Below are 15,462 nucleotides of genomic sequence, written 5' to 3'. Positions count from 1 at the left end.
CAACTTAAGCTTTCCCCTAATGAAAGGACAATATTTTTCTAATGGTTGGTAAGGACTGATACAACTTCATATGCATATGTGGGAATAAAGATAAAACAGGAGAAGCCTAAGCTATAACATATTTTCTCTTCACATTTTCAAACTAAACTATGTGAAATTCAGTTGCCTATAATCATAATGGAAGGGTACATCTTTAATTCTTAACAGAAACTTAATCCAGCTATCTCCCACAACATAATGGCAATAATGATTATATATTACCTAACCATGTACAGTAGCATCCCACGCCACTCTACTCTTATTTGGGATGAAATATACCTCAACATATTCTGACAAATACAAAAAAAAAGTATCTTGTTAAATTGGCTTTTTTCCTCTAAAGAAATAAAAATGTCATGTATCTTGTTAAATTGGTTTTTTTCCTCTAAAGAAATAGAACTGTCACATACCTGGTTTAAAAATCTGATTTAGAGATATTCATTTAGAAGTAGCATACAGTGACTCAAAAACATATGTGCTCAATTAACGGAATCATGAATTCAAATAACTATTGGTATGATATTTTATCTTTTAGAAGAGTATCAGAATGGATTGGAAAATAAAAGCTCTTAAAGTTATATATTCTCTAATCCCCTCACTCCATCCATTTTTCATTCATAAATTGATATTTAGCTAGATCAGTCATTCTTAATCTTAACTATGTATTACAATCACCTCAGAAAACTCCAACAATAGTAAGTGGACCCCACTCCAGACCAATTAGATCCATATCCCTTGGGGCAGACTTGAACATTTTTTTAATGCCCCAATAATTCTAATATTTAGCCAGAGTTGAGAACTATTGAGCCAAGTAAACTAGTCATAGATCCTCTTCTTTTAAAGAGAATATATATATGAATATATGTGTGTGTGTGTGTGTGTATGTGTGTGTGTATTCTTAGGTGTTAGGTACACAAAGATTAATAAAATGTACCTCTCAATGCACACAGGACATTTTAATGCCTCTCTTAACTACATTATGACAGATACATACATAAGGTGCTATGATAACACAGAAGAGATACATCCAACCTAATAATGAAAGGGGAGAGGGCAGATAGAAAGGTATTAAGTAAGATTTCTGGAGGAAGTAATAAATGGGTAAGTAGGAATTAACTTTGTTGTTTCCTGCCTCTCTTTGCTTTTGTTATCCCCTCTGCTTTGTGCCTGGTTTTTCTGCCGCCATCCTTTCTTGCGGTTAACACAGATCATTGCTCACAGTTTGTTGTTACCAATAAAGTAGTAGGCATGAAATAAAGAGCAAATAAGAAACTCTGGCCAAAAAAGAACATGGAGGTCCTCATATGCCACATTAAGAATACTGACCTAAAAAAAACAGACTGCCAGATATTTCTCAGGCAAAGACAGGTTTATTCAGGATCAGCAGAAATGTGGGGTGTGCAACCATGGCGAGCCACCTGCAAGTCCCCTCGAAGGAAGAAAGCTTATATAGAGAAGAAGAGGAAGTTGGGAGGGCTACAGTAAACAGAGTCCACAGCTCTTCATTGGTTAAGTTGTTGTCAGGATAGAAGCAGAGTCTTCTAGTTGGGCTCTGCTATTGTCACAGGACGTGAGAGTGCCCTCCTCAGGTCTCCCAACTCTATTTAATTGAGATTTCTGTTTATTAATTTTTTTTTCAAGGAGCTTAAATTTTATCCTGTAGCTGATAGGCGGTCAGCAACATGTTAAGCAGGCTGCACGCTGAGTAAATCTATGGTAGCCATGAGGAGCAGAGGTCATAGCTAATACTGAGCTCTTACCATCTGCTAGCCAGTATACTGCTGGTCACTCCACACTGATTATCTCACATAATCCTCCCACCACCACAATTCTATGGTAGCTACTATTATCTTTATTTTACAAACGAGGAAATAGTAGCTTGCCCAAGTCATGCAGTTATTAAGGGATAGAGAAGGAATTCAAAACATTTCTGATCCCTGAAGCCTTTAACCTCTAGGATGGATGGATTGGAAGGAGTGGAGTAAGAACCAGCAGAGACTACAGGCTAATAAATTAGTTAGAAACTATATTGTCCCAATTGAGAGACAATTAGGGCAATGGCAGTAGGGATGGAGAAGAGGAAAAAGATTCCAGAAATATTTGGTTTTAAAAGTTGTCAAAAGTTATATGATTCAGCCTTTAAAAGGAATGAAATTCCCATATATGCTACATGAATGACCCTTGAAAATGTGCTAAGCAAACTAAGGCAGTCACAAAGGTACAAATATTGTATGATACCACTGACGAGGTACCTAGTAGTAGTCAAATTTATAGAAACAAAAAGTAGAAGTTACCAGGAGCTGAATGGAGGGGATAATGGGGAGTTATTGTTTAATGGGTACAGAATTTCAGTTTGGGATGATTAGAAAGTTCTAGAGATGGATAGTAGTGATGGTTGCACAATAATGTGAACATGCTTAATGCCACTGAACTGTACACCTAAAAATGGTTAAAATGGTAAATTTTATGTTATACCGAGGTCCCTTGAACAACATGGGTTTGAAATGCGCAGGTCCATTTATACGTGGATTGTTTTCAATAAATACATACTACAAGGTCTGTGACTGGTTGAATCCGTGGATGTGGAGTCACGGATACAGAGGGTTAACTATAAAGTCAGACGCAGATTTTTGACTGCGTGGAGCTCAGTGTCCCTAACCCTTGCACTGCTCAAGGGTCCACTGTATATACTTTACAAATTTTTTTTTCAATTTTTAAAATAATTTTTAAAGGACTTCCCTGGCAGTCCAGTGGTTAAGACTCTGCACTCCCAGTGTAGGGGGCACAGGTTCGATCCCTGGTTGGGGAACTGGGATCCCACATGCCACGTGGCGTGGCCTAAAATAAATAAATAAAAATAATTCTCGGGCTTCCCTAGTGGCGCAGTGGTTGAGAGTCCGCCTGCCAATGCAGGGGACACGGGTTCGTGCCCCGGTCCGGGAAAGTCCCACATGCCGCGGAGCACCTGGGCCCGTGAGCCATGGCCGCTGAGCCTGCGTGCCTGGAGCCTGTGCTCCACAACGGGAGAGGCCACGAGAGTGAGAGGCCCGCGTACCGCAAAAAAACTAATAATAATTAAAATAATAATAATAATTCTCAAAAGCACATGACATAAGGAGGATGAGGGGGAAAGGGGGCCAAAAAGTCATTGTAGTCCTTAGCTTGGGAGACCAGGTGGGCAGTGGTACTATGCAGTATCTCTGATGAGGAAACAACGACTTATTATAACATTCAGGGAGAGCTGTCTAGAAAGGAAACAGACATGAGAATGAAGCTCAAGGGAATAACTAGGCTGAAAATGCAGTCATCAACAAGCAGGTCATAGTTAAAAACCACGATAATGCATGAGATTGCCCAGGGAAACCATAAAGTAAGAAGAGAAATGGGCTGAGGATAGAACCTTAGGAAACAGCAAGGTCAGATAAAGAGGAGCTCACAAAGGAGATAAGAGGAAGCAGTCAGAAAGGTAAATAATTAAAAGAGAAGGTAGCAGAAATGATAATATTTGGGAGAGAGGGCAATGAAGATGGCAGGGAGAGCCAGCAAGAAATAAAAAGGAGCTGGAGAAGATACACCACCATACCCATTTCTCTCCTTCTGCTCCTACTTTTTGCAGTTCCAATGAAGACCTGAGTTTCTAATTTTCTATAGCATTATAAGATTAGCAAACAAAATTCCTACACTGAAGAAAAACTTAACATAGTAATATGCACTTTAAAACAGGAACACGTCAAAAATTGTCAGGAATATATTTTATGAAACAGTAATAATGCTAAACCTACATAAAAACTTAAGATCTCTGGCAGTCTATACAGGCAAAGTAAATAAGTAGGGCTAATTGTAACTTGCTTTAAGCAATAAGAATTTCTGAAAAGCTACTTATAGAGAGCTATTTATAAAATTTTCTGAAAATTAAATCAGCATAAACTTTACCAGATTACTATTTTAAGTTAACCTACAGTAAGTTTTTTAAAGTGTTATAAATTAAATTCTTTTGACTGTTTGGATGTTTGTGTTTTAAACATAGATTTTAAAACCAAGCAACAAGTTATATGAAAAGTTATCTAATATATCACATGCCCATAATGCATAATAGCACTAATCTAAAGCTTATTATGGTGACAGAGCTATTAAAAACTCTATATACATCTCTGATAATTCTAAACATTATGAGCTTGGTTTTATGCCCAGTTTACAGACTTATGACTGAATTTCAGAGAGCAACATTACCTAGCTTGCTTGTAAGTGGTAAATCTAGAATTTGAACCTATTGTGGCTTTAAAACTTAAACTCTTAACCACTAGCCCCTAAACAATCCTTAATCTCCCTTAACTAATCTACTTCCCCATATCAGAACAAAGTACAATGTGACATCTAATACGTAAGTAGAATAAGTCCTTGAATCATCACACCAGAAAGTTCATACAGAGTGCAGGAGAAAAATGCCTCTAAAAGTTATATTCCAAGTGATAAAAACAAACGCTTATTTTACAGTTATTTTCCCTCAAAACCAAATGTTTCATAATTATGAGTTTATCCTCCATTTCTTAATTTTATATATTATGTGAAAAATATAATGAACACTCAATAAACATTTTAAACTTAATACATTATACCAAACTAAACCAAAAACAGACTTGCTAAAAGATTTTGAACAGGCTTCATCAAACATCTGAAATATTCTAAAACAAGTCAAATGGTTTCTGATAGACATATTCTTTGTTCATTATCCTTCACTGTACCCTGTACCTTCCCCTTCTATCTAGAAAAATGTTAAGGTGACACTTAACTACTACATTGCTACAGATTTGTACAGCGGTTCTAAAGGACCACTAAACCATTAGCTAGAGACACAAACCTTTATTTGTCATATGTCACTAAATTGTATAAATGGAGTTAGCTGTAAGACATAATTTTACATTTGTAAAAAGATAATGCAAGATTTTTAAATTTTACCATGTGAAATTCTCCATGAATCTTTCTGCCATCACTATGAATTCCTTGGAAATTAATAATGTAAACCTATTTTTAATATGGAAGGCCAATTAGGAGCTATTTTTTAGTGGTTTGAATTCCAAAAGAAATTAAGTTAACTAGTATTTTAGCAAACGGAGAAACAAAGTATTTACTAGCAAGATAATTCCTCATGTAGAGAAAACTTTCATATGGGAGTTTAAGAAAATTAGGTAGAACAAGAAAAAAAATACTTTGAACCTCTTTTGTATATTAAGTATGACAATGAATTACCTCAAAACACTCATTTAATTACTAGAACGCATTTCTGAATCTTAAATTTTATCTGCAGACACAATGTAAGCGAGAGGTAAATGGATTACCTTAAAACAAATGCATTTTCTTTAAAGAAATATTCTAATTCATTAATTGAAACTAAAAGTTTAGAAATGCTGAGCATTTAGTTATACTAAAAATAATAAAGAAAGAATCTTCTAAAGGGAAAAACAAAACATGCTTTTGAGTAACCTTACAGTTTAAAAAAAAACAAACACTCAGGACATCTAATCACTGGCTACTGTTTATCTCCTAATTTCATTAAATTGAACATAGAACTACCTTCTTTGAGACAGGTAGGCTGCTGGGCTCCTCTGTATTTCTTGGCTGCTTTACAGAATCACATCCACACATCCTATTTTTAAGAACACGAAGCTGAACATCAGGCGTGTGCTGGTGCTGAGCCCCCTGAGGGCCTGTGGACAGGGGCCCACCATGCAGATTTTGAGTCATGCTAGCTGAAACACTGAGCACTGGCTCCACATTAGAATCCATTTGAGAGAGCTGTGGAGGAAATACAACACCTGAAAGGCTGATATACTGAGAGTTTTCTGGCTGACTCAGTAAAGCTTCAGACATGATTTTATGCTGATTTCCAGGATGTAAAAGAGTATCACCAGTAGCATTTTCTAAACGTTTCCTATCCACTGTCCCAGAACGAAGAACTACAGGTTGTTGGAGCACAGTTTCCATTCTCTGTGATTTTTCAGTAGTTGCTTGAAGACACCATGGGTTTAATTGTGGAATACTGGTCTGTATTATTGAAGGCTGCCCAAGCTGCTGAAATACTTGCTGAAATGGATGCTGAAGAATACTTGCTCTTCCAGAAGTCTGTGTCACCATAATTGGTACATTAACTTTATAAAGGTAACCTTAAAAAGAAGAAAACAAAACTGTAAGTATAACAGAATCCTAATTTCCTTTAAATTCCTAAAAAAAAAAATCTCATGCACAGGAGGCTAGGAGGAAATATGTCAATATGTTAATAGTGGTTACCTCTAGGAGTTTTCCTTTTATTTTTCAGATTTTTTGTGTTTTCTATAATAAATATATATTACTCTTATTTTTTAAAATTAAATATATCTTGCTTTAACTCTAGCCATTTCCCACTATTGCTTATATGGCACATTTTGAGACACATACAGGCTACCAGTATTTATTCCATGAACCTCTCCCATTGTTTAATAAATTACAGTGTTAACGACCCAAACTGGGATTTTAAGAAACCTAACCATGGAGAATGTATTTCATATAGTTAAGATGTAAGATACCATATAACAACTATAAGACAAGGATATCCAAAAAGGGTTTAATAATTTCAAAAGTTATCAAATTTCCCCCCTCTTTCCTTTAAAATAATACTAATCAGAAGAAAGAAGAAATTTATTTTTTGAGCATTGAGTCAGGTGCTTGCTTAAACTCTGTAAAAACCCAAAAAATAGATATGATTCTCTTTCAAATCAAGAAACAGTTCTTTGAAAAGCAGAGGTTAATCTCCAAATTTTTCAAATATTCTTATACAATCTCCAATAAGAAAGGAGGCAAAGGTTGATAAATCTAATCTTTAGCTTTTCTTGATTAAAGCTAGCCAGGACACATGTGTGTCAAAATTCAGGTAACTGACTTGAATTAGAGAAAACCTATATAAAGCATCTTACACAATGTTGGGATGAGAACTGGAAGTGAAATATAGGACAAGCTTAGTACCTGCCTTAGTAGACAGGCTTAGTGTATTTCGTGGTAGACTGCTTCCATAACAATAAAAACTACCATCTATTATTTTTAAATAAGTTTTATTAAAAGTTCCTATAACTTCAATAACTTGTGGTATACAGTTTATTTAAAATCATGAAAGTTAAGACCCAGAAGTTAGTACCAAAGCTAAAAACAAAATATTTTTAAACTATACTCTTACCAGATGCCATCTGTAATGTCACACCTGCTGGTACATGAACAGGATAACCAGGAAAAGTAAAGTTTGCACTGGAGTTTGAGGTGCCCTAGATATGAAAATTTCATATTAGAAAGTTAGAAAAAGGTTTTACTTGAAGCTTTTTTTCCTGATCTTACGGAGGATAAAAAAAATCTGATTAAGGTCAACAGGACAATAGTAGCACTTAACATTAGGGCTGAGTTCTCTGAATAAAACAACTTTTTAATATTTGATTTAGATCATCTCATTAAAAATAAAAGGAATTCTGGGCTTCCCTGGTGGCGCAGTGGTTGAGAGTCTGCCTGCCGATGCAGGGGACATGGGTTCATGCCCCGGTCCGGGAGGATCCCACATGTTGCGGAGCGGCTGGGGCCGTGAGCCATGGCCGCTGAGCCTGTGCGTCCAGAGCCTGTGCTCCGTGTACCGCAAAAAAATAAAAAATAAATAAAATAAAATAAAAGGAATTCTGTTCTATGGCTATTAGCAATGAAGTCAGTAAGGCTTCATAAATAACATGAACACTGACTCATAAAACTTGCCCACAACACAGCTTTGCGTGGGCCACTGATACCCAGATATCAAATATAAGAACCACAGCTGTTTATAGGAGTCCTCTAGTCTGTAAGTTGATCACTAATGTTATTTTAAAACAGATAACACAACAGTGTATAATTTTTATTTTGGAATAATTAAACCGTAGGGTTTTACATTTTTAATACTAAATGAAAAGACAAAAAAAGTTTTTGCCCACTAGACCTGCAAAAATTTAAAAGACTGATTAATAATAGCCAATGTTGGTAAGGATGTGATAAAAATCAGTTCTCTCAGACCACTGCTTATGAGTGTATATGGTACAATCCTTTCAGAGGCCAATTTTGTAACATATACCAAAACTGAAAACATGTATAATCTTTGACCCAGAAATTCTACTTCTAGGAATTTATCCTGATTACCTGATTATCACACAAATACACCAAGACATATCTACAAGTGTAATCACTGGAATGCTATATTAGAAAAACACTAGCAAGAATTTAAATGTCCATAAACAAAAGACTGGTTAATTAAACTTGATACATCCACTAAGGCTAATCAGTATTTAACTGGCACTGAAAACAGTCCATCTATATTACTAAGTTTAAAAAAAAAATTACGGAAACGGTACAGAGAATGATCCTGCTTTTACCCTGAAAATTAAGGTTAACTTTCTTTAATGAAAGAAGTCTAAATGGATATACATCATACAGTTAAAACATTTATCTTTGGGTTATAATACTACAGGGCTCTATCACTTTTTACTTTATAAATTTGTTTGGTTTTACTCTTTAGAAGTATATTATTTCTTTAATGAGGAGAAAAGGTATTTCCAAGAATTTCAAAGGCAGAGATATTTCTTCACTGGTTTCATATCAAAACCAGCACCATTCTTCCCAAAAATCCTAGAAAGGGCTATGCTTTTTGTTTGTTCTTAATGAAGAAATAGAAATAAATGGCCTACTAAAATCCTGTACCCTAGAAAGGAAGCTCATGGGCTGAAAGAAAATGAAAAACTTATATATCACATTTTACCTTCAAAGAAAGGTAACAGAGAAAAAGTTCTATTTTGCCCCACCTGAAAAGTACTCAATTTTCTATATATAAGTTTTAATTTTATCTTCTGCCCCCAAATCCCGGGCGGGGGGGAGGAAATCTAACCTCTAGTATACAATGGTAAAAAAATAACCAAAATATTCCACTTAAATAAAAGGAAGAATTATGATGTGCCTCAACCCTAGGGGAAAAAAAATCAGAAAAACATTCGTATCAAAATCATCTATTTAGGATCCACCAAGTATGTAACATTATACAGTGTATTAAAACTCCATACAATGTAAGTTAAGAAATTTCCTAACCTTGTAGGTACAGTCTTGCCAGATGCTAAAAACTATTCTGGAAGACAGGAAAAGTTGGTAAGAAAATATTAATTCTGGAACTCCTGAATTTTTGCAACACCTATGTTATAGGAGCTATTTCTATCTCCTCATCCCTTACCACATCTTTTCTCATTCAACAGGAAGATCACAAATTACATCTCTGCCCAGTCTTCTGTCACCATTCACTAAAACTGGGGCATCTCTGTTAAAATATATCTTAGATATTGGTTCAAGATGGCGGAATAGAAGGACGTGCTCTCAGTCCCCCTTGCAACAACACCAGAAACACAACTAACTGCTGAACAATCACCAACAGGAAGACACTGGAACTCACCAAAAAAGATACCCCACACCCAAAGACAAAGGAGAAGCCACAATGAGACGTCAGGAGGGGCGCAATCACAGTAAAATCAAATCCCATAACTGCTGGGTGGGTGATTCACAAACTGGAGAACACTTAGACCACAGAAGTCCACCCACTGGAGTGACGGTTCTGAGCCCCACATCAGGCTTCCCAATCTGGGGGTCCGGCAATGGGAGAATCACACTTGGAAGGCTAGCAGGAATTGATTGCAGGACTTTGACAGGACTGGGGGAAACAGAGACTCCACACTTGGAGGGCAAACACAAAGCAGTGTGCGTGTTGGGACCCAGGGGAAGGAGCAGTGACCCCATATGAGACTGAACCAGACCTACCTGTCAGTGTTGGAGGGTCTCCTGCAGAGACAGGTGGTGGCTGTGGCTCACCATGGGGACAAGGACACTGGTAGCAGAGGTTCTGGGAAGTACTCCTTGGCGTGAGCCCTCCCAGAGTCCGCCATTATCCCCACCAAAGAGCCCAGGAAGTCTCCAAAGTTGGGTTGCCTCAGGCCAAACAACCAAGAGGGAGGGAACACAACCCCACCCATCAGCAGAGAAGTGGATTAAAGTTTTACTGAGCTCTGCACACCAGAGCAACACCCAGCTCTACCCACCACCAGTCCTTCCCTTCAGGAAGCTTGCACAAGCCTCTTAGATAGCCTCATCCACCAGAGGGCAGACAGCAGAATCAAGAAGAACTATAATCCTGCAGCCTATGGAACAATAACCACATTCACAGAAAGACAGACAAGATAAAAAGGCAGAGGGATAGGTACCAGATGAAGGAACAAGATAAAACCCCAGAAAAACAACTAAATGAAGTGGAGACAGGCAACCTTCCAGAAAAAGAATTCAGAATAATGATAGTGAAGATGATCCAGGACCTCAGAAAAAGAATGGAGGCAAAGATCGAAAAGATGCAAGAAATGTTTAACAAAGATCTAGAAGAATTAAAGAGTAAACAAACAGAGATGAACAACACAATAACTGAAATGAAAAATACACTAAAAGGAATCAATAGCAGAAAAACTGAGGCAGAAGAACGGGTAAGTGACCTGGAAGACAGAATGGTGGAATTCACTGCCTCAGAACAGAATAAAGAAAAAAGAATGAAAAGAAATGAAGACAGCCTAAGAGACAACATTAAACGCAACAACATTCGCATAACAGGGGTCCAAGAAGGAGAACAGAGAGAGAGAAAGGACCCGAGAAAATATCTGAAGAGACTACAGTCGAAAACTTCCCTAACATGGGAAAGGAAATAGCCACCCAAGTCCAGTAAGTGCAGAGAGTCCCATACAGGAGAAACGCAAGGAGAAACACACCGAGACACACAGTAATCAAATTGGCAAAAATTAAAGACAAAGAAAAATTACTGAAAGCAGCAAGGGAAAAACAACATACAAGGGAACTCCCACAAGGTTAACATCTGATTTCTCAGTACAAACTCTACAACCCAGAAGGGAGTGGCATGATATACTTAAAGTGATGAAAGGGAAAACTTACAACCAAGATTACTCTACCTGGCAAGGATCTCATTCAGATTTGACGGAGAAATCAAAAGCTTTACAGACAAGCAAAAGCTAAGAGAATTCAGCACCACCAAACGAGCTCTAAAACAAATGCTAAAGGAACTTCTCTAAGTGGGAAACACAAGAGAAGAAAAGGACCTACAAAAACAAACCCAAAACAATTAAGAAAATAGTAATAGGAACATACATATCGGTAATTAAACATGAATGGATTAAATGCTCCACCCAAAAGACACAGCCTTGCTGAATGGATACAAAAATGAGACAAATATATACGCTGTCTACAAGAGACCCACTTCAGACCTTAGGGACACATAACAGACTGAAAGTGAGGGGATGGAAAAATATTCCACGCAAATGGAAATAAAAAGAAAGCTGGAGTAGCTACACTCACAGCAGATAAAATAGACTTTAAAATAAAGAATGTTATAAGACACAAGGAAGGACACTACATAATGATCAAGGGATCAATCCAAGGAGAAGATATAACAATTATAAACATATATGTGTAAGGTCAGATCTTAACGAACGGCACCACAAAACAGAGGAAAGCTTCAAGTGAGCTTTATTAGGGAGCGCTTCCGGGTGAGGTTCACTGGTCCGAGAGAAAGGGGCCAGAGGAGTCGCACCCGGGCGAGGGTTGAGCAAGATTTTATAGGGGAAGAAGGGAAAGGGGTGTGGTGAATCTGGGAGGGCACAGGGTATTCCGTATTTGGTGGTCTTTTTGGGTATCCTGGGGGACCGTTAGTCCCGCCCCTCAAAAGGCAGGAAGGCTGGGCTGGGTTCAAAGTCCCCAGGTCAGTTCCTGGAACTGGGTGGTCCGGAATGTCTCCAGGGCAGTTTCTGGAACTGGGTGGTCCGGAGAATTTCGTTCTGATGCAACCTGTGAATCTGATTGTGTTCCCCTGCCTCCGGCCAGTTGGCCTTACAATATGCACCCAACATAGGAGCACCTCAATACATAAGGCCACTGCTAACAGCTCTAAAAGAGGAAATCGACAGTAACACAATAATAGTGGGGACTTTAACACCTCACTTACAACAATGGACAGATCATCCAAACAGAAAATTAATATGGAAACACAAGCTTTAAATGACACAACAGACCTGATAGATTTAATTGATATTTATAGGACATTCCATCCAAAAATGACAGATTACACTTTCCTCTCAAGTGCAGACGGAACATTCTCCAGGACAGATCACATCTTGGGTCACAAATCAAGCCTCAGTAAATTTAAGAAAACTGAAATCATATCAAGCATCTTTTCTGACCACAACGCTATGAGATGAGAAATCAATTACAGGGAAAAAAAACATTAAAACACAAACACATGGAGGCTAAACAATACATTACTAAATAAACAAGAGATCACTGAAGAAATCAAAGAGGAAATCAAAAAATAACTAGAGACAAATGATAATGAAAACACGACGATCCAAAACCTATGGGATGCAGAAAAAGCAGTTCTAAGAGGGAAGTTTATGCTATACAAGCCTACCTCAAAAAAAAGAAAACTCTCAAATAAACAATCTAACCTTACAACTAAAGGAACTAGAGAAAGAAGAACAAACAAAACCCAAAGTTAGCAGAAGGAAAGAAATCATCAAGATCAGAGCAGAAATAAATGAAATAGAAACAAAGAAAACAATAGCAAAGATCAATAAAACTAAAAGCTGGTTCTTTGAGAAGATAAACAAAATTGATAAACCACTGGCCAGACTCATCAGGAAAAAGAGGGAGGGTTTCCCTGGTGGCGCAGCAGTTGAGAGTCCGCCTGCCAATGCAGGGGACGCGGGTTCGTGCCTCGGTCTGGGAAGATCCCACATGCCACGGGGCGGCTGGGCCCGTGAGCCATGGCTGCTGAGCCTGCGCGTCCGGAGCCTGTGCTCCGCCATGGGAGAGGCCACAACAGTGAGAGGCCCGCATACTGCTAAAAAAAAAAAAACGAAAAAGAGGGAGAGGACTCATATCACTAAAATTAGAAATGAACAAGGAGAAGATACAACAGACACCACAGAAATACAAAGCATCCTAAGAGACGACAAGCAACTCTATGCCAATAAAATGAACAACCTGGAAAAAATGGACAAATTCTTAGAAAGGTATAACCTTCCAAGACTGAACCAGGTAGAAATAGAAAATATGAACAGACCAATCACAAGTAATGGAACTGTGATTAAAAATCTTCCAACAAACAAAAGTCCAGAACCAGATGGCTTCACAGATGAATTCTATCAAACATTCAGAGAAGAGCTAACATCCATTCTTCTCAAACTCTCCCAAAAAACTGCAGAGGAAGGAACACTCCCAAACTCATTCTATGAGGCTGCCATCACCCTGATACCAAAACCAGACAAAGATACTACAATAAAAGAAAACTATAGACCAATATCACTGATGAATATAGATGCAAAAATCCTCAACAAAATACTAGCACAGAATACAACAACATATTAAAAGGATCATACACAATGATCAAGTGGGATTTATACCAGGGATGCAAGGATTCTTCAATATATGCAAATCAATCAATGCAATACACCATATTAACAAAGAATAAAAACCATATGATCATCTCAACAGATGCAGAAAAGGCTTTTGACAAAATTCAACACCCATTTATGATAAAAACCCTCCAGAAAGTAGGCAGAGAGGGAACTTACCTGAACATAATAAAGGCCATATATGACAAACCCACAGCCAACATTGTTCTCAATGGTGAAAAAATGAAACCATTTCCTTTAAGATCAGGAACAAGACAAGGTTGTCCACTCTCACCATTATTATTCAACATAGTTTTAGAAGTTTTAGCCACAGCAATCAGGGAAGAAAAAGAAATAAAAGAAATCCAAATCAGAAAAGAAGAAGTAAAGCTGTCACTGTTTGCAGATGACATGATAGTAAACATAAAGAATCCTAAGGATGCTACCAGAAAACTACTAGAGTTAATCAATGAATTTGGTAAAGTAGCAGGATACAAAATTAATGCACAGAAATCTCTTGCATTCCTAGACACTAATGATGAAAAATCTGAAAGAGAAATAACGAAACACTCCAATTTACCACTGCAACAAAAAGAATCAAATACCTAGGAATAAACCTACCTAAGGAGACAAAAGACCTGTATGCAGAATACTTTAAGACAGTTATGAAAGAAATTTAAGATGAAGCAGATGGAGAGATATACCATGTTCTTGGATTGGAAGAATCAACATTGTGAAAATGACTATACTACCCAAAACAATCTACAGATCAATGAAATCCTTGTCAAATTACCAACGGCATTTTTTACAGAACTAGAATAAAAAATCTTAATATTTGTATGGACACATGAAAGACCCCGAATAGCCAAAGCAGTATTGAGGGAAAAAAACGGAGCTGGAGGAATCAGATTCCCTGACTTCACACTATACTACAAAGCTACAGTAATCCAGACAATATGGTACTGGCATAAAAACAGAAACAAAGATCAATGGAACAAGATAGAAAGCCCAGAGATAAACCCACACACCTATGGTCAACTAATCTATGACAAAGGAGACAAGGATATACAATGGAGAAAAGACAGTCTCTTCAATAAGTGGTGCTGGGAAAACTGGAGAGCTACATGTAAAAGAATGAAATTAGAACACTCCCTAACACCATACACAAAAATAAACTCAAAATGGATTCGAGACCTAAAATGTAAGACCAGACAGTATAAAACTCTTAGAGTAGAACATAGGAAGAACACTCTTTAACAAAAATTAAAGCAAGATTCTTTATGATCCACCTCCTAGAGTAATGGAAATAAAAACAAACAAATGGGACCTAGTGAAACATCAAAGCTTTTGCAAAGCAAACTACAAACAAGACAGAAAGACAACCCTCAGAATGGGAAAAAATATTTGCAAATGAATCAATGGACAAAGGATTAATCTCCAAAATATATAAACGGCTCATGCAGTTCAATATTAAAAAAACAAACAACCCAATCAAAAAATGGGCAGAAGTCCTAAATAGACATTTCTCCAAAGAGGACATACAGATGCCCACGAAGCACATGAAAAGCCGCTTAACGTCATTAATTATTAGAGAAATGCAAATCAAAACTACACCTCACACCAGTTAGAACTGGCATCATCAGAAAACCTACAAACGGGCTTCCCTGGTGGCGCGGTGGTTGAGAGTCCGCCTGCCAATGCAGGGGATGCGGGTTCATGCCCCGGTCCGGGAGAATCCCACGTGCCACGGAGCGGCTGGGTCCATGAGCCATGGCCACTGAGTATGCACGTCCGGAGCCTGTGCTCCACAATGGGAGAGGCCACAGCAGTGAGAGACCCACGTACTGCAAAAAAAAAAAAAGAAAGAAAACCTACCAACAACAAATGCTGGAGAGGGTGTGGAGAAAAG

At 37.7% G+C, this 15,462-nt stretch overlaps 1 protein-coding gene across 1 annotated transcript in view; it reads right to left on the bottom strand.

Annotated features, from left to right (window-relative positions):
* GTF2A1L (general transcription factor IIA subunit 1 like) overlaps positions 1 to 15,462 on the bottom strand; it is a 53,383-nt gene that overhangs the window by 18,861 nt on the left and 19,060 nt on the right. The window contains exons 6-7 of the mRNA XM_024753597.1: positions 7,244 to 7,328; positions 5,611 to 6,200 (exon numbers count right to left, since the gene is read on the bottom strand). Coding sequence (XP_024609365.1) covers positions 5,611 to 6,200; positions 7,244 to 7,328 — 675 coding nt within the window. The remainder of the gene's footprint in view (positions 1 to 5,610; positions 6,201 to 7,243; positions 7,329 to 15,462) is intronic.

This window comes from Neophocaena asiaeorientalis, unplaced genomic scaffold, assembly GCF_003031525.2.
Source record: "Neophocaena asiaeorientalis asiaeorientalis breed wild unplaced genomic scaffold, Neophocaena_asiaeorientalis_V1.1 scaffold171, whole genome shotgun sequence".
NCBI lineage: Eukaryota > Metazoa > Chordata > Mammalia > Artiodactyla > Phocoenidae > Neophocaena > Neophocaena asiaeorientalis.
The sequence above is the reverse complement of the archived record's forward strand: the minus strand, read 5'-3'. Positions and strand labels throughout refer to the sequence as shown.